The sequence below is a fragment of the Aquarana catesbeiana genome, linkage group LG06 (genome assembly GCF_042186555.1).
Source record: "Aquarana catesbeiana isolate 2022-GZ linkage group LG06, ASM4218655v1, whole genome shotgun sequence".
Lineage (NCBI taxonomy): Eukaryota > Metazoa > Chordata > Amphibia > Anura > Ranidae > Aquarana > Aquarana catesbeiana.
In genome coordinates, this window is record NC_133329.1 from 54,641,266 (window position 1) to 54,661,395 (window position 20,130).

General features: G+C 43.5%; 1 protein-coding gene across 1 annotated transcript; it reads right to left on the reverse strand.

The window, feature by feature from the left end:
* Positions 1-1,192: 1,192 nt before the first annotated feature.
* LOC141148432 (uncharacterized) lies at positions 1,193-15,598 on the reverse strand. Its single transcript, XM_073635934.1, has 2 exons — positions 15,423-15,598; positions 1,193-5,710 (listed from the first exon to the last, which is right to left on the reverse strand). The coding sequence occupies exon 2, from the start codon at positions 5,615-5,617 to the stop codon at positions 4,553-4,555; it is 1,065 nt and encodes a 354-aa protein (XP_073492035.1). The 5' UTR covers positions 5,618-5,710; positions 15,423-15,598; the 3' UTR covers positions 1,193-4,552.
* Between the last annotated feature and the right edge of the window lie 4,532 nt (positions 15,599-20,130).

A 20,130-nucleotide genomic window follows, 5' to 3' on the forward strand; every position in this document is an offset into this window, starting at 1 on the left:
TCAGAAGACTGAAGACATCTAGTGGCCAAAAAGGAGTAGTGCAGGGACACCACTGCGGATTGGAGTATTGCAGGTTGCACTGCTTTGTTATTTTGCAAATTGGTTGGGTTATGAATTATTAATATATTTTTTTAATATGTCCAGAATTGAGCTTTAATGTAGGCCCTCATATTATATAGTTTTGGTAGATCTAAAGGAGATTGCACACTCAGACTTCAACATGTATGGCCAACCTTGGCCATACATGTTACAATCTAACTGTACAAACTTTGTATATATATCAATGACTAAATATGTTACAATGGAATTGTACACAATCTCCTTTATAGTGTAAGGACCTTACTGATCAGACATCAGTTGACTGAATGGTTTAGGCAAGCCACATACCACGTAGATGTCGGCCGTGGCGGAACTCCCAGGGTCGCAAAGGTTGCACTTGTGACTGGGCCCTGGCATTCTGCTACTATGGGGGGGGGGTGCCCTAAGACGGCAGGAAAGGGGGCAGATACAGAACACGTAAAAGGGTCCCGCTGTGCGTCTATAAGGCTCGGTTCACACTGCTGCAACCTCAAAGTCCTGCGACTTGTTTTCGATGACCTTGCGACTTTTGTGATTTAACCACTTCAAGACCGAGCCTATTTCTGACATTTGTTGTTTACAAGTTAAAATCAGTATTTTTTTTGCTAGAAAATTACTTAGAACTCCCAAACATTATAAAGAATTTTTTAGCAGAGACCCTAGAGAATAACATGGTGGTCGTTATTTTTATGTCACACCGTATTTGTGCAGCGGTCTTTAAAACGCAATTTTTTTGGGGAAAAAAATACACTTCACTGAATTAAAAAAAACTAAACAGTAAAGTTACCCCATTTTTTTTTTTTGTGCAAATTGTGAAAGATGATGTTACGCCGAGTAAATAGATACCTAACATGAGACGCTAAAAAGATTGCGCACAATCGTGGAATGGCGACAAACTATGCTACTTAAAAATCTCCATAGGCGACATTTAATTTTTTTTAATTGAGTACCCGTTTAGAGTTACAGAGGAGGTCTTTATTAGAATTATTGTTCTCTCTTTAACGAATTGGTGATACCTCACATGTGTGATTTGAACACTGTTTATATTTGCTGGGGCGACTTACGTATACGTTTTCTTTGGTGCACCAGCACGCGGGGACGGGGGCGCTTTACATTTTTTTTTTCTTCTTTACTTATTTATTTTCTTTAATTATTTTTAACTTATTACTTTAAAAAAAAAATTCTGATCACTTTTATTGCTGTCACAAGGAATGCAAACATCCCTTTTGAAAGTAATAGGCAATGACAGGTACTCTTTATCGGGGGATCTGGGTTCTAAAAGACCCCAAACCCCTCCTCTGCACTTCAAAGTATTCAAAACACCAAAATCTGCGTTTTTGAATACCTTCGATTTTTTTTTTTAAATTGGCGCCATTAGCTGCCGAGTAAACTGGAAGTGACGCCGTGCTCGCTTCCGGGTTACTACATCGGAGACCCGATCGAAGCCGATTCCAGCTCTGTTTGGGATCCGGCCAGCCTGCAGATGTGCAGGCTGGTCGCTTGGGTCTGCCGGTGGGACGAGAGAGACCTGGGCGGAGTGGCGGAAGGCGGCGGGAGGGGGGTATGTGATTTTGCATGAAGTGGTTAACATTGCTGTCTATGGCACTCAAATTGCACCACAGGTCACAGAAAAGTAGTGCAGGAACCTTTTTTTTTTTTGTCGCTGCGACTTGAGTCGCATTGATTAAGATGGCACCCATTGAAATGAATGTGTTTTGACTTGGCATGTGACTTTATGCAAGTCACATGATAAGTCCCAGCAGTGTAAACTGGGGCTGATAAGTGGCCCACAATAGTACTAAAGGGCCCTGGGAACAGTGGGCTTGGATGGAAGGGCCCCTGGATCGATGGAAAGGGCCCAGACAGTCAGGGGGGGCCCTACAGGGTGTCTTGCACTGGGGCCCTAAAGGGTCTTGTTACACCTCTGGATGTTGGTAAATCTAAAGAAGATTGTATAAAAATTGTACCATCCAATTAAAACGTAACCTTAGATTCACACATACTATATAATGGGAGGGCCTACGTGAAGAATTCGTCCAATCAGGCAGACCCTTACATAGTTTTATTAAAGCTGAAAGAGACTGTAAGCACGATCAGATTGTTAGGTATATGGTCAAATATATATATCTATAGATATATATATATATATATAGAGAGAGAGAGAGAGAGATCTATATATATATCTATATCTATATATAGATATAGATAGATAGATAGATAGATAGATAGATAGATAGATAGATAGATAGATAGATAGATAGATAGATAGATAGATAGATAGATAGATAGATAGATAGATAGATAGATAGATAGATCTATATAGATATATCTAGATATATCTATATCTCTATCCCAAAAATGACAAATAGGTCCACTAAGGGGCGTATTTAAAAAAAAATTCACATAGCAGTTTGTACATAAAAACATCTAAGTTTGCTCTGTTTGAATAAGGCTAAATTGACTGTTATTAGGCTGTATTCTCTCCAGGTTAAATGTTTTTTTTTTATATTCATCCAGAATAGAAAGAACCACCTCTTTATGGCCACTAGATGGCACTGATAAATTCATATTTCCTATGATCCGTATTTCCATCTAGTGGCCATAATGTGGTATTTTCCCAAAGCACTCTATTTTTTTAATGGATGAATAACATTCAATCTTGAGCGAAAATAGCCTGGTAACATTCGGTTTTGTCCCTACAGAACAAATGTGCATACAGCTTCACAGGATGAATAGCTCTGCTTGTTTTTTTTTTTTTTAATAAATACACCCCTAGGTGCTTTAATTGTTTTATGGTCAGTAGGTCGCCTTCTGTTTGGTAATATTTTCCATCAAGGTGGAAACTGACCCCTGATTATTGTAAATTGGGATGCAGTACCTGTGATTCTTAATCAACCTTTTCTTTGTTAAAAAACAATTGTGTATTTTTTTTTTTATCTTTTATTATTAAACCAATAGCCCTATGCCACCCAAAACAAAGTGCATAAAACATTGATTTTGATTGGTTGCTGAGACTTAAAGGGCTTCTGCTTTATTAAATAAGCCGTCATGGAAGGACCCCGGTCCGGTGAAAATCAAGATATTGTTTTGTAAATGAAGAGAAGTTGAAATCAATAAATACAGCAAACAAACTGACTTATTTCCTGGCTATAGGGAGAGTTATTATGCAGTCTGGTAATCGATACATTGTAACATTTTGGGTCTAAGCCCGCCCCTTTCCAGCATATCACCTGACTGACAACCCCGCTGAAGTATCACAATACCGGGGAAGCTCAATGTACATCACATTTTGTGTTTGTGCCCGCCCCCCCTCCAGTAATTCATGTGATTGACAGTCCAGCCGACCTATCACAAACAAGGGAAGCTCTACCATTTTGTGTTTGTGCCAGCCCCCCCCCCTTCCAGTGAATCATGTGATTGACTGTCCCACTGACCTATCACAAAACAGGGGAAGCTCTTTGTATGACACAATGTAACAATTTTTCTCTGTGCCCTCCCCAGCACATCCTGTCAACTGACAACCCAGGTCACCTATCACAAATTTGGTGAAAACGGGGAGTTGGTCATATACAAATTTTTCTACAAGTGTCTGACTGTTAGAGGGATGACGATCCCAAAAAACAATCATTTTTATGGAAACGCACCAGGATTATGTTAGGTGGCAATTTTAGATGCAAATAGTTCTTAGTGAAGCCATATAAGTATCTATATCAGGATAGGAGGAACTAGCTGCGGCTAATCTTTAGGGATGATCAAACGTAAAAATCTGCCCAGTTACTTGTTTCCAACTATTCAATATGCATAGTGGTGGTGGTGGTGGTGGTGGTGGGGGGGGGGATTTGGGGGTAGTGGAATAGATTATTGAATAATTAGGATAAAGCCAACTGTTTTATTTGTGGAAAGTGTTCCTGTTTCTTGCAGGTTATGTTCTCTGTCTGTGACTCCGTTGGGGAGATTTTATCTCATTTCCTGTCTCTGTGACACTCATCCAGAAAATAGGAGGTATGGTTTTCAGCAGGAAAAAAATTCTAACCTTTCCTCGCTCTACTAAGCAATGTGTTTTTGTTGGTGTCCCCATTGGAAGGATTCTTATGATTTCCTGTCCTGGGAGGAAGTGAGATAAAATGTTCCAACGAGGCACAGTTACTGTAAGTCCCTTCCGTAGGTTTTTTTTTTTTCTTGGATCCTCAAGAAAGGGACATTTGGGGACCAGTGTTCTGAGCTCCACCCTCTTGCTGTAATTGACACTCTGTGGCAGAAGAGCAGATCCGGGAACTCAAGTGGCTTGACCTCATCAGGAATTGGCTGTAGTTATGCTCCCATAACTGAAACATTTCATTTTGGGTGGACTGACACTTTAACATTGCAGTTAGTCCAAGGCCACTTAAATTTTGTTGAGACTGAACACAGCCAATCTGGGTCCGTCCAATCAGGTTTGATCATCCCTAGCATTGTCCGAGAAGAAGAATGGCCATTACTGAACCCCGTTTGCCATCAGTTCTTGTTCCATAGGAGGGACTGGAAACTGCTCATCTGGTTTTAGAGACTCTTCTGAAGCCTCTTCCAGTAATGGCGTCTTCTCCTCCGCAGTGTCCCCATTGCCTAGCTTTTCCCCTCCATTCGCTGTAGCTTTTTCCCCAGCTCCCAGTTCGTTCATCTCGATCACCGAATCCATCTTCTTCTCCCCCGTGACAAAGGTGACCATTTCTTCTTCCTTGACAGTCTCCAGTTCGGTTCCAGCTCTTCCGTTTTCCGCCATGGTGGGATCTTGAGCTGCCCTTTCATCTCCCAGTTGAGGCACTTGGCCTGCCCACACGTCTCGCTTGGAGTTCTTTTTACTTTGCGTGCGAAACGAGCCACTTCTCTTCTTCTTCCGCATCAGGAAGAAGATCATGGTTGCCAGGAGGAAGATTAAAAGAAAAATACCAACTCCAATTAAGATCACTTTGATCAGATCTCCGTAACTTTTTTTCTTTTGATTCAACTTGTCATTGTTTGTCTCTTGGCCAGGATGTTTGTTAGTGGGAAAGTCCACTTCTCTATCACTTTTGCTATCAATCTCAGTGACATATCCTTTATTATGTGTACTGTGTGTTTCATTTTGGGTAGTTGATGGACTGGTGGTGCTTTGGTCATCTGTTTGACTCTCTGACCCATTAACTTCCTCTTCGGCTGGTATGGTAGCCATGTCTACGGTTTTCAAAGTTGTAGATGGATCATTGAGGCTTGTTAAGGCTGGAGTTGACAATTTATTTGTAACCTTGAAATCTTTTGTGATAATGGTAGTTGAAGCTACTCCATTGGACATAGTCATTGGCTCTTTTTGGGAGGTTGACACTTCTGGTGCCACAGGTACAGATGTGACCTTAGGAGGAGCTGAAGTTTTAACCTCCTGTTGTAGGACTAATGGAGAACCAGTAGATGGCAAAGGAACTGTTTCAATAGCAGTGGTGGTATCCTCCTCAGCGATGTTCTCCTGGGACCTTGAACTTGCCACAAACAGAAGGAGCAACACGCCTATCAGATGATTATTCCCCATAATTGTCTATTAGATGTGCTCTCTTCTATCACTTCTTTCTTTTTCCAAAATGTTTTAATCACCGGTTTGAGAAAGTTGACCACAGGGAGGAACCTGTAACAAAAGTAGAAAGTGGTCAACCAGTTCTTTCGAGAATGTAATGAACAATTTGTTGAAAGATTACATTTTGGAGATCAGTTCTGCAAGGGATGAGCAAAATTTAGAGCATTCATCTCTCAGAAATTTCAGTAACAATTGTGAAATTTTGCCAAAATGTTGCGATTTTGGAGAAATGCATTGATGTCACTAAGAAAGGAGAATTAAAAGTGTTTCTAAACCAAGGAACACAAGTTGAATACATTGAGAGGAACTTATGAAAAATGGAGCAACCAGCATCTAAAGCAACTGTGTATGGCAACCAATCAGATTCTAGTTTTCATTTATAAAATGTAACCACTTCAGCTCTGGAATACTTTACCCCCTTTGTGACCAGGCCATTTTTTGCTATTTGGCCCTGTGCTACTTTAACTGACAATTGCGAGGTCATGAAACACTGTACACAAATGACATTTATATCATTTTTTTTTCACACAAATAGGGCTTTCTTTTGGTGATATTTGGTGATATTTTTTTAAATATTAAAAAAAAAGACTGAAAATAAAATTAAATTAAAAAAAACAATGTTTTCTACTTTCTGATAAAAACATATCCAATAAATAATAATAATAAAAAAATTGAATTTCTTTATACATTTAGGCTAATACATGTCTTTGGTTAAAAAAAAAAAAAAATCTCAGTAAGCGTATATTGATTGGTTTGTGTGAAAGTTATAACGTCTACAATCTATGGTATATATACTGGAATTTTTATTGATTTATACATTTTTTTATACTAGTAATGGTAGCGATCAGCGATTTATAGAGGGACTGTGCGGTGGGCAAACTAACCGGCGCTGGTTGGGAACGCGCTAACTGACAGTGACATCTCCAGTGACACTAATACAGTGTTCAGTGCTAATACTACACACTGTCACTGTACTAATGACACTATGGGGGTAATTTACGAAAGGCAAATCCACTTTGCACTACAAGTGCAAACTACAAGTGCAAAGTGCACTTGAAATCGCACTGAAAGTGCACTTGGAGGTGCAGTCGCTGTAAATCTGAGGGATAGATCTGAAATGAGGGGAAGCTCTGCTGATTTTATCATCCAATTATGTGTAAGCTAAAATGCTGTTTTTTATCTTCCTTGCATGTCCCCCTCGGATCTACAGCGACTGCACTTCCATGTGCACTTTCAGTGCAATTTCAAGTGCACTTTGCACTTGTAGTTTGCACTTGTAGTGCAAAGTGGATTTGCCTTTCGTAAATAACCCCCTATGTGTGCTGACTTTTATCAAATATCATTGTTTCTTATCCCTTTGCAGGGAAAAGAAACAGAGAGATTGTTTCCTCTGTACAGAGCCCTGTGTTGTTTATCAACACAGGGCTCTGGGCTATGTCGATCAGCAGGTCTCAGCCATGAATCATTGGTTGGGGACCTGCTGACAAAATCCTGCTGTGTCTAATCACAGCGGGTGTTGGCACGGGGGATTCGCATGCTCGGGCCACAAACCCAGAAGAGGCCAGCGGAGTACAGGTATGTCACTGTGCCTCTATGGGTTACCCATCCGCAGTACATTGCGGGTGGTCCAGAAGAGGTTAACTGAACAAGCATAAGATAGAAGCTGATTGGTTGCCATGCTCCAGTTTTGACAAATGCCCCCAGTGTAGCTTACCAGTTCTATGATGTGGTTACTGCATAAGTTTCTTTTCTTTTTTTTTTTTTTTTTTTAGGCTTTTTCTCCTTTACTGTATTTTCTCCTGGTGATCCTGCCACTAACACACTTCCGGTCTTAAGCTGGACAGGCACTAGTAGAATTTCATTTGGAATTTTTTTTTAGTTTTGAGAACAATCATTTGACTTTCTGGTGTTTTTCGGGTTTACCGTTTTCACCGGCACGCCCGAGAAACGATTTCATGGTGCGGCTGGCTGGTCACAGAGGCAAACAGAGACCAGATCATCTCGGATCGCCTCCATGGCCTTGGAGGACCAGAGCGACGTTATGACCTCACTTTTCGGTCTATAGCGGAAGTAAACACTTTTTTTTTTAAAGCAAAAAATCTATTTTTTTGGATTTTGTTTTTGATTTTTTGCTTTTAAAAGGTAAATGAGAGATCTGGGGTCCTTTTTGACTCCAGCTCTCTCCATAAAGAGGACCTGCTAAACTTATTTCTATTACAAGGGATGTTTACATTCCTTGTAATAGGAATAAAAGCGATCAAAAAAAAAAATTAAAAGCACAGTGTAAAAATAAATAAATAAAATAAATAATAATTTTTTTTCCTAAAGTGCCCCATCACTCTGAGTTTGCGTGCGGAAGCGAACCCTTACGTAAGTCGCGCATATATATATATATATATATATATATATATATATATATATATATATATATATATATATTTTTTTTTTTTTTTTTTAATATATATATATATTATGTTTGGGGGTTATAAGTAATTTTTCTGGGTCTTCAAGTGGTTACATTCGTTCCAAAATCGAATGTTAAAAGCAAACTAAATTTTGAAGGATCTGAGAACGACCTTCTCCGAGTTGTTGAATGTACTGAAAATTTTTGTACGTTTGTTAGAAAAACTACTAGTGTATAGGCAGCTTTAGGTTGACAATGCTCACTCAATGTACCATATCTGTGGAGGAGTGGAGTTGTCACCCTAGGCTGCTCTCCTGATTTGGACTGCAAAACACCTCCCCCCCTCGTCTTATCTTTATAACATAAGCGGGAGGTTTTCTGTAGTCCACACCAGGAGCAAGCAACCTAGGAAGGCAAGGCTGCTCCTCTATAGAAGCAATGCAGTACAGTGAGTGTTGTCACCCTAGGACAGGAGGTGGCTTATTGGCAGGATCACCAACTAAAAATAAAGGGAAGAAAAGCAAAAACAAAGAGGGGGCCCTCAATGGATTTGCTATAGGGCCCCATCACAAGGTCCTGTTGATCATGTAAAGTCTGAAGTACAAATTAGCGAGGCCTTGTTATATTCTTTCCCAATAACTCCCCCACCTCCTCCCCCTTTTTGAAAGCCGCAGGTCTCTCCTGTGCCGCAAACTTAAGCAATTTCCTGTCAAATGAGAAAGTCAGTTACAAAGTAACCGTTTTGGGGAAAACAAGGTGGGGGGGATGGGGTGTGATATTAAGCCACACTATGCCAATTTCAAGATCTCATGAATTTTAAATCCAGTATATTGAAGATATTTAGAAGTCCTGTGGGCCTATCAGAGCTGAGTATATTATACTCGTGGAACGGTATAATAGGAAGTGATGATCTCCAGATGGACAGAAGACAGGTCACTTCTAGTCCAGTTCTAGCCTAAAGCTGATGGAAATGTCGGTCATTTCTGTGCACTATTGTTAGAGTGATAAGATTTCCACTCACTTCCTGTTGTGTCACCAGAACAGGAAGTAAGGATGAATCTCTGCATCAAAATTTTTTTTTATATATTTTTCATATATTTTATATATATATATATATATATATATATATATATATATATATATATATTTATTTATTTATTTATTTATATTTATTAGTGTAGTTTTTACAGCGAATTTGTAAGCATGTGTGGTGCCCAACCTGCGGCCCTTGGCACCTAATGTGTGGCCCCTGCAGATAATAATCTGTTTTGGTGTTTGCTCAACCCAGTAATAAAAAATATTATTCAGCCTGGCTTCTAGCAGTGAAAGGATTTGGTTTATTATATGTATATTATCATATATCTTGTTTTTTCTGTGCTGCTCACCTCCAATTTTTGTTTTTTCCCCTCTGATCTTTTATAATTGATTTTGTGGAGAAAGATATCAAAGATAGTGGAGATCATTACAAAGGGGGCTGTAGGGAGCACAGATGTGGAAATGATGATTTGGACTTTCTTTGCCATGAGCTCTAGCAGTCTCCTGCACGGTGTCTCTTCTATACCATGTCTGCAGTCTCTGACCATCTCCTGTATCATGTCTGCAGTCTCTGACCATCTCCTCTAATATGTCTGCAGTCTCTGACCCTCTCCTGTAGTACTGTATATCTGCAATCACTGACTGTCTCCTGTAGTATGTCTGCAGTATCTGACCACCTCCTGTACCAAGGGCAGCCATCAGAAATTTTGCCCCCCCCCCCTCCCTGGGCCTGACCACCAATAATCCACAGGGCCCAGGCACTGTCCATCCCACCAAATCCGCCCACTGACCATTCCACCGAGTCCTTCAGTGCACCCACTTTTATTTTAACACTTTTACAATTTAATATATAAAAATGAAAACTGTATTCCGTGTCATCAGTGCTTTCAAGATTTAACAGTAAGAAATTATATTTTGGCTAAAAAAATATGAAGCCTGCCACTGCAACAAGGTGGACTCTTTTGAGCAGGACCCTATACTAACACTAACTGCACTACTTTTTCAGTGCCCCCCAATCTATCCTTCCCCTGCAGATCTAAGGGAAAAAAAAAACTCCTGAACAAAGAAACAAACGTATTCAACAAAGAGACATCCCAATCCAGCAAAGAGACATCCCAATCCAGCAAAGAGACATCCCAATCTAGCAAAGAGACATCCCAATCCAGCAAAGAGACATCCCAATCTAGCAAAGAGACATCCCAATCCAGCACCTGTACGCACTCAGCCCCCTCCCACACCTGCATGCAAACAGCCCCCCCCACACCTGTACAAACTAAGCCCCTTCACACCTGTATGCACTCAATCCCTCATACCTGTACAAACTCAGACCCCCCACACCTGTACGCAGTCGGACCCTCCACACCTGTATGCACTCAGCTCCCCCACGCCTGTATGCACTCAGCCCCCTAATGCCTGTATACACTCAGCCCCCCCCCCCCAAAAGTGTAGGCACTCAGCCCCCACATTTGTACGCAATCAGCCCCCCCACACTTGTATGCACTCAGCCCCCCCACAAACACCCGTACGCACTCAGCCCCCCCACATGTGTATGCACTCAGCTCCCCCCACACCTGTATGCACTCAGCTCCCTCATGCCTGTATGCACTCAGCCCCCCCCCAAACCTGTAGGCACTCAGCCCCCACATTTGTACACACTCAGCCCCCCCATACTTGTATGCACTCAACCCCCCCATAAACACCTGTACGCACTCATCCCCCCCCCACATGTGTATGCACTCAGCTCCCCCTACACCTGTACAGACTCAGCCCCCCCACACACACACACTTGTGTGCGCTCAACCTCCCCCACACCTAGAAGGCACTCAGCCCCCCCCCCTCACACCTGTACAAACTCAACCCCCCCAGACACACACACTTGTATGCATTCAGCCTCCCACCATACCTATATGAACTCAACCTCCACAAACTTGTACGCACTCTGCCCCCTCATGCCTGTATGCACTCACCCCCCCTCCACAACTGTATGCACTCACCCCCCCTCCACACCTGTATGCACTCAGAACCCCCCACAATTGTATGCACTCAGCCCCCCCAAACCTGTAGGCACTCAGTCTCCCACATTTGTACGCACTCAGCCCTCCCCCCACCACATGTGTATGCACTCAGCTCCCCCCATACCTATACAAACTCAACCCCCACACACTTGTATGCACTCAGCCCCCCCCCACACACACACATACAAACACACAGACACCTGTATCATGTCTGCAGTCTCTGACCATCTCTTGTATCATGTCTGCAGTTTCTGACCATCTCCTGTATCATGTCTGCAGTCTCTGACCATCTCCTGTATCATGTCTGCAGTCTCTGACCATCTCCTGTATCATGTCTGCAGTCTCTGATCATCTCCTGTATCATGTCTGCAGTCTCTGACCATCTCCTGTATCATGTCTGCAGTCTCTGACCATCTCCTGTATCATGTCTGCAGTCTCTGATCATCTCCTGTATCATGTCTGCAGTCTCTGATCATCTCCTGTATCATGTCTGCAGTCTCTGATCATCTCCTGTATCATGTCTGCAGTCTCTGATCATCTCCTGTATCATGTCTCCAGTCTCTGGGTGGTCCTTTGGTGATGTCAGGGGGGGTCACACTTGATAAGTATGCTGGCCACCTCTAGTATTGTGCTCTCTAGGATGGGTTTTGGGGTGATCGGTCATCTTTACATACATTTCATATATAAATGAGGGACAACAATGAGTTTATGGTGATAGGTCGCCTCACCTCTCAGCCATCTCTGTTGGTGAGCTGAGAAAATTGTTCACAATCATGAAATCACAATCAAACATTGAATGTTCCTGGCAAGCTACAAAGGGGATTGTTATCAACCATTCCCTGTATAAAGGTCTCAAACAAGCTGAAACTTCTTGAATAATATCTGTATTTTGTACTTGATGTTTACTTCCTATGACCGTCAGCTCCAACTATTGGCCATAGCGTGGTACTTCACTGAAATACCTCAATCTGGAAAATACCTTATTATGGCCACAAGATGGAGCTGGAGAGCACAGGAAATAAATAATTATTTGTGACTGCTTTGTGAATTTTCTGTAAACAGACTCCAAAGATTTTACTGTCTGTGTCAGACAAGTCATGCAGAACGTGATTTACATAAATGAGGTAATAGACGGAAAGCACGGCAACCAATAACCGACAGAGTGCTGGCTGGTGCATTTCTGCAGTCTTGCATTTTATTGTTCCCCTTTCTCAGAGAAAAGAGAAATATGTGCATAACCATTAATAGAAACAGACCTAAAAATGCTTCTGAGCCTCCAATGTCTTCCAGGCATGAAGACTATATTATTATTATTTTTATTATTATTATACAGGATTTATATATAGATTCTGGTTATGTATACAGGAGCACCACCCTACAACTGATATTTCAGTTCAGGATAAATATGCAGATGAAATACATATATCGTAGCTGCCAAACATCTGCCAGGTTGGTATTGCTGTCTTTAGCAGGAAGGTCCATCCTTTATTTTTGTCCCCGTCACCATTGTCATTGAGACTGAAAGTGATGGAAAACCCAATAGGGTGTGTTGTCACCAGAACAGGAACAGAGAGGAAATCTTGCAATGGGGACACTAGTTCCAGTGACAACTGTCTAAAAGGGGATTTCCCGTCATTTCCTGTTATGTGTAGAGGACAGGAAATAAAGTGTAATCAAATGACGTGGACACAGATGACCTAACAGGGGGCTTAGTCATTCCCTTCAAAACGAAAAAAGGTTTGAGCTGTTGTCATCTATTTAGAGAATTTGAATGACATTACCCACAAGGCCTTGCACTGAGCCTGCTTTTACTGACATGTCATGAATCAGATACTTTAAATATCCACTTACGGATCGCCCCATAGCATATATATAATGCTACAGGGCAGCCCTCCTGTGCAGAATCACGTATATATAAGTGATTCCACACTTCCGCCTAGGGGGGCGCCGGTGCACCACTTCTGCTGTCATTACTCATAGCAGAAGCCGATCTGCGGGTGCCGGGCAATGGATGTCTGCCGTCACCCGCGGATCGTCAGGCAGAGACACAGAAAGGAGCTAAACAAGGCAGAGCTTCGTTCTGACGGTGGGAAAGTGATGGGTTTTTTTTGTCCCAGCCAGTGTCATTAGTACAGTGACAGTTCATATTTTTAACACTGATCACTGTATTCGTGTCACTGGTTCCCACAGTGTCAAAAGTGTCAGTTAGTGTCAGAATGTCCGCCACAATATCACAGTCCCACTGTAAGTCGCAGATCACCGCCATTACTAGTATAAAAAAAATTAAAAACAGTATATATCCAATAGTTTGTAGACACTGTAACTTTTGCGCAAACCAATCAATATACGCTTATTGTGATTTTTTTGCCAAAAATATGTAGCAGAATACATATTGGGCTATATTGATGAAGCAATTCGATTTTTTTTTATTCTTGGATGTGTTTTATAGCAGAAAGTTAAAAAATTACTATTTTTTTTCAAAATTGTTGTTTTTTTGGTTTTTTTTTAGTTTATAGCGCAAAAAATTAAAAACCCAGAGGTGATCAAATACCACCAAAAGAAAGCTCTATTTCTCTATTTCTATTTTATTTGGGTACAGCTTTACATGACCATGCGATTGTCAGTTAAAGTAACGCAGTGCCATATCGCAAAAAATGGCCTAGTCATGAAGAGGGGTAAATCTTCCAGGGGTCAAGTGGAGATAGTTGCCAGTGGTCCTGATTTCCAGGCCAGGCTCAGGACTGATCTGGAAATCTATGGACAAGTTCCTGGGTATCACTGCTGACCTCCTGATACTGTAATATTCCCTTCATTTTGGTTTACATTGTATCCATATCATCTGTCAGTGTTACATTTTAGTCTACATTCACACCTGCATTTTGGCCCACCAGAAAAAAAAAAACCCCAGTTGTTGCAGGAGACATCCCCTGATGATCGGCCCTGGACACAGACAGTCTGCATAGAGATTAGATGCCAGCGCCTGCAATGAGCTGTGGGAGCCGGCAGCCTTCCATTGCTTTCAATACCAGGGCTGCCTCCTGTAGCTAATCACCAGGACCCCTCACATCTACACACGGTTGTGCCAAAACATAGGTGTGAATATAGATTAAAGGTAACACTGACAGGTGATATAGATGTAAGGTAAAATTAAGGGAATAATGCAGGACCAGGAGGTCAGCGGTGATAACCGGGAACTTGTCACACGCAGGTCTGAATGTGGCTGATCCACCCAATCTGATATTTCAGTGTTTGGTGGATGCTGGAGAGTTAAACTCCCTGAAATTTCTTCTGTCTCTTGGAGACTCTATTGGTGGGATCACTGCTCTGAGTTCCCAAGTCTGTACACCTGCTGTGCCCATTATGAGGGCTTCCCACCATCCCTGTGCTGAGTTCCCGGGTCTGTACACCTGCTGTGCCCATTATGAGGGGTTCCAACCATACCTATGCTGAGTTCTTGGGTCTGTACACCTACTGTACCCATTATGAGGGGTTCCAACCATCCCTATGCTGAGTTCTTGGGTTTGTACACCTACTGTACCCATTATGAGGGGTTCCAACCATCCCTATGCTGAGTTCTTGGGTCTGTACACCTACTGTGGCCATTATGAGGGCTTCCCACCATCCCTGTGCTGAGTTCCCGGGTATGTACACCTGCTTTGCCCATTATGAGGGGTTCCCACCATCCCTGTGCTGAGTTCCCAGGTCTGTACACCTGCTGTGCCCAATATGAGTGGTCCTCACCATCCCTGTGCTGAGTTCCCGGGTCTGTACAACTGCTGTGCCCATCATGAGGGGTTCTCACCACCCCTGTGCTAAGTTTCCTTATCCGTACACCTGCTGTGCCCATTATGAGAAGTTCCCACCATACCTGTGCTGAGTTCCAAGGTCTGTACACCTGCTGTGCCCATTATGAGGGGTTCCCACCATCCCTGTGGTGAGTTCCCAGGTCTGTACACCTGCTGTGTCCATTATGAGGGGTTCCCACCATCCCTGTGGTGAGTTCCCAAGTCTGTACACTGGCTGCATCATCTTGGGAATGGAGGAATTCCCCAGTACAGACCCTGAGTGATAGTAGCAGAGACTGTTGGGGGGGGGGGGGTGTTAACTCTCCAGCATCCACCAAACTCTGAAATATAACATATTTAAATACAAGTGCCATAAACATGTGTATTGCATTGCATTCCAATGGGGTGAGTCAGTCACATTATCCAAGTAATAAAGTAATCCCGGACTTTGAATGTTGGGACTCCAATATGAATTGCAGATTGGTTTGGATGATAAAAACAGATGGGTACAGAAAGCCACTTACCTGCAGTCTGCTTCTCTCCAGCGTCCAGATCTTGTGTCCCCACCCTGCGGGTTCCCAGACTCTGCACTGAATGTCACAATATGGTTTCTTTATCATCACTTCCTGCAGAAGTTGTGCAGACGGGTGGTTGACACATTCTCTCTCTCTCTTTTTCTTCTTTTTTTGCCTTCCTATCTGTGCTCATTTCCTCCTGTGAGGTAGAGCCAGTTACCGCAAGAATTGATGACGCCTCCTCATCATCGCACAGCTACACCATTCTGGCAGAGCGATTGGTGGTCATGACTTTGTAAGGTAGCCAAAGCCAAATTTTGAATATCTGATGTTTATAAACTGTTCATCAAAATGATCAAAATGTGACCCCCCTGAAGAATAGCTTCTACCATAGAGAGCCCAACAACAAATGAGGTTTCAACTAAAGGTGGAACCCGGATTCTAATTTTTTTGCTTGTTTTTTAGATGTTCCAACAGCAAGATCCAAATTCCATCATTCCTGACTTTTAGGTCTTCTAATCCAACTTTGTGTGTTATAGCTTCTCCTGTTGCATTCTCCATGATATGAAATAAACATTAATCAAGCAGTGATAGTGGGAACCCCTCATAATGGGCACAGCAGGGGTGCAGACATCCTAACTCAGCACAATGATGGTGAGAACCGCTCATAATGGACACAGCAGGTGTACAGACCGGGGAACTCAGCACAGGGATGGTGGGGACCCCACATAATGGGCACAGCAGGTGTACAGACCCAGAAACTCAGCACAGGGATGGTGGGAACCCCTCATAATGGGCACAGCAGGTGTACAGACCCAGAAACTCAGCACAGGGATGGTGGGAACCCCTCATAATGGGCACAGCAGGTGAACTGACCAGGGAACTTAGCACAGGGATGGTGGAAACTGCTCAAAATGGGCACAGCAGGGATGGTGGGAAGCCCTTATAATGGGTACAGCAGGTGTACAGACCCAGGAACTCAGCAAAGGGAGGACCCTGGCAGGAGCCCCTTGGATAGGCCTTAGCCTGCGGGAGATACTGAGCCTGGCCCAAGGAAAGATGAGTCTCTGTCTTTAGGGTTGCTGAGGGTTGTAGTGCTACGGGCAGTCAGCTCAGACCCATAGACAATGTACAACATGCGATACAGTCTGATTTACCTGCTGAAAACAAAGCCTTAAATTTAAATGAAATTGGTGAGAGTGTTGGAAATAACTGTCAGCTTCTGGGGAAAGAGTCTGCAGAGAGGAGCACCATGGACAATGCAGTGATTTTGCCTGGACCAGACCCAGCGGCTGCTCCCGAAAATGGTGGAGGAGGTGCTGGGAGCAGTAATGCTACAACTATCCGGGAGCCTGCAGTAGGCAAGACTGTGCTTGAACCCACGATAGAAGCTAAGCGATCAGCACAGGGGGAGAGGGCGGGTCTTGCCTCTGTTGATCCAAGGACTGCCATTCTGGGTGATTCGGGGGACAATTCTGCAATTACTGGTGGGGTGTCTGTGGGGAAAACATATGCTGGTGCTGCTGCAAGATCTGGGAGGAAGGAGCAAGTAGGGAAGGAGCATGGAAAAGTTTATCTTCCTCACTGTTTAAAAGGAGGAACGTTGTGCAGCTTCGATGGGAGGGTGGGGGTACAATTTGTCTTTTATCCGCCCGGAATCTTTGGACATATTTTGGGAGAAATATGAGCATGTGTGTAGGGGCCTCCCGTACTGGAAAGGGCTCGTCCCCAAGCTTGTATCACGACACTCACTCATTAAAATGGTGACAATTCTTGTCTGCAATGAGTCCATTCCATAAGGGGATTTACCTGAATGGTTAAGAAGGTATGGAGACATCCTAAACCCCCAAAAAAGATTGTGGGAGAGTCTTGTGTGTGACAGCAATATTAGAAGATCGGCTGGCCCGGATGATCATAAGTTTTGGGGAGACTTTTAAATTCCCTGTGCTGGGCGAGACTGCTAGTAGCAGTCATGGCTTTTTGGTAAGCAAGCTACCTCACTTTTGGGTGCTGACCTGAACACATGTTGATTTTTGATTTGGGAAGATTTGTGTCACAGCTTTTTCCTGCAATTCACCTTTTCTACTCTGGAGGCTTGTAGCTTGTGGATTTTCTCATTGATCACTATGGGACATTTCTTTAGTTTTCTTTTTTTTCTGATATATTTTTTCTTTTTTTAAATGTGATATTTTTTTTATTTCACCTACCATTGTATGCATCATTGTTGTTTTCTTTATTTAATCATTTTTATCTTAATTTATATCTTAATTTTTATTGTTATCAGCGCAGCACTCACTGTGTTATTTACTTAACATGTATTGCAGCAATGGGCTCATTCACACATTGCACTGCACTGGAAAGGTATGAATGTCCCCCAAGACTCCTATGTACCTTTGGTGAGATGTAGATTGACAATGTCATTTTCTATCATGGCTGGTGTCACACCATGGATTATAATAAATAGTCACTGACACGTAAATTATTATTATTATTATTATACAGGATTTATATAGCGCCAACAATTTGCGCAGCGCTTTACAACATGGGGCAGACAGTACACTTACAATACAAATCAATACAGGAGGGATCAGAGGGCCCTGCTCATTAGAGCTTACAATCTAGAAGGGAGGGTCAAGTGGAAACAAAAGGTAATAACTGTGGGGGATGAGCTGATGGAAAAAATGAAAATACAGTTGTTAGGTGTGGGTAGGGTAGGCTTCTCTGAAGAGAAGGGTTTTCAGGGATCTTCTGAAAGCTAATAAAGTAGGAGATAAGCGGACAGATTAGGGTAAGGAGTTCCATAGGATTGGAGAGGCTTTGGAAAAGTCCTGGAGACGAGCATGGGAGGAGGTGACAAGGGAGCTAGAGAGCAGGAGGTCTTGAGAGGAACGAAGAGAGCGAGTAGGTTGGTATTTAGAGACTAAGCTAGTGATGTACCTGGGGGCAAAATTGTGGATGGCTTTGTACGTAGTTGTTAGAATTTTGAATTTAATTCTTTGGCCGAGCGGAAGCCAGTGGAGGGATTGACAGAGAGGAGTGGCAGACACAGAGCGATTGGTAAGGTGGATGAGTCTGGCAGCGGCATTCATAATGGATTGAAGAGGTGATAGACTATGTAGAGGTAAGCCAATGAGAAGGGAGTTGCAGTAGTCGAGGTGAGAGATGACCAGCGAGTGAATTAAGAGCTTTGTTGTGTCATTGGTTAGAAAGGGGCGTATTTTGGAGATGTTGCGGAGGTTGAGGCGGCAGGATTTGGACAGTGATTGGATGTGTTGCTTGAAGGAGAGTTCAGAGTCTAGGACTACACCTAGAACCTTGGCATGTGGGGATGGGCTTATAGTTGTGCCATCGATTTTGACAGAGAGATCAGGGGAAGAGGCATATGGGGGAGGAAAAATTATAAGTTCGGTTTTGGCTAGATTGAGTTTAAGGAAGTGGTGAGACATCCAGACTGATATATCTGAGAGTAAATTACTGATACGTGAGGAGACAGAGGGAGTGAGCTGAGGGGCAGAGAAATAGATTTGGGTGACGTCAGCGTAGAGGTGGTATTGGAAGCCATGGAAGGCTATCAGTTGACCCAGGGAAGCAGTGTAGATTGAAAATAGTAGAGGTCCAAGCACCCTGAGGGACCCCAACAGAGAAAGGAAGAGGAGAGGAGGAAGTAGAGTTATAAGAAACGCTAAAGATGCGGTTAGATAAGTAGGAAGAGAACCAGCAAAGTGTACAGTCACGGAGACCAAAGGCGTGTAGTTTTTTGAGGAGGAGGGGGTGGTCAACCGTATCAGAGGCAGCAGAGAGGTCCAGGAGTAGGAGTACAGAATAGTGTCGATTGGTTTTGGCCGTTAGTAGATCGTTTGTTAGTTTTAGGAGAGCAGTTTCTGTGGAGTGTTGAGGACGAAATCCAGACTGAAGGGGATCAAGAAGGCCATTATCAGCGAGGTGGACGCTCAGTCGGTTGTAGACCAGACGTTCTAGGAGTTTGGATAAGAAGGGGAGCTGTCATGAAGATCCTGCCAGTAACCGGCGATCAAGGAGCACGGGAACACGGCCACGGGTCCCACTGCGCATGCGCGCGCGTTCACGGGTGCGGTCACGCACGGGCACGCGCGCGTGCACTCCCGCTGGTGTCAGGCGGGCTATTTAAACCGGTCTGTCACACTTTATCCCCGCTGTCTGCTCTACAGCGTTCCGTGTGCTTTACCTGATCTGATCTGTGTATCCTGTTATCTGACCCGGCTTCCTGTTTTGACCATCCTGCTATCCGCCTGCACCAGACCCTCTTGGCTTGCCTGACCATCCCTCTGTATTATCCCTGGTACCTCTGCTGCCCGACCGATACCGACCACCGGCTTGTTGACCTTTCCGCTGTGTATACCAGCATCCAGTCTACTACCTGCTGCTTGTTCCAGTCCAGCATTCCAGGCTCCTACCTGCTGCTTGTTCCAGTCCAGCGTTCCAGGCTCCTACCTGCTGTTGTTCCTGGTTCCAGTCCAGCATTCCAGGCTCCTACCTGCTGCTTGTTCCAGTCCAGCATTCCAGGCTCCTACCTGCTGTTGTTCCTGGTTCCAGTCCAGCATTCCAGGCTCCTACCTGCTGCTTGTTCCAGTCCAGCGTTCCAGGCTCCTACCTGCTGTTGTTCCTGGTTCCAGTCCAGCGCTCCAGTCTACTACCTGCTGCTTGTTCCTGGTTCCAGTCCAGCGTTCCAGGTTCCTAC

Coding starts and splice junctions, on each gene's coding strand:
- LOC141148432 (XM_073635934.1), bottom strand. CDS start 5,617: ATGGGGAATAATCATCTGATAGGCGTGTTGCTCCTTCTGTTTGTGGCA.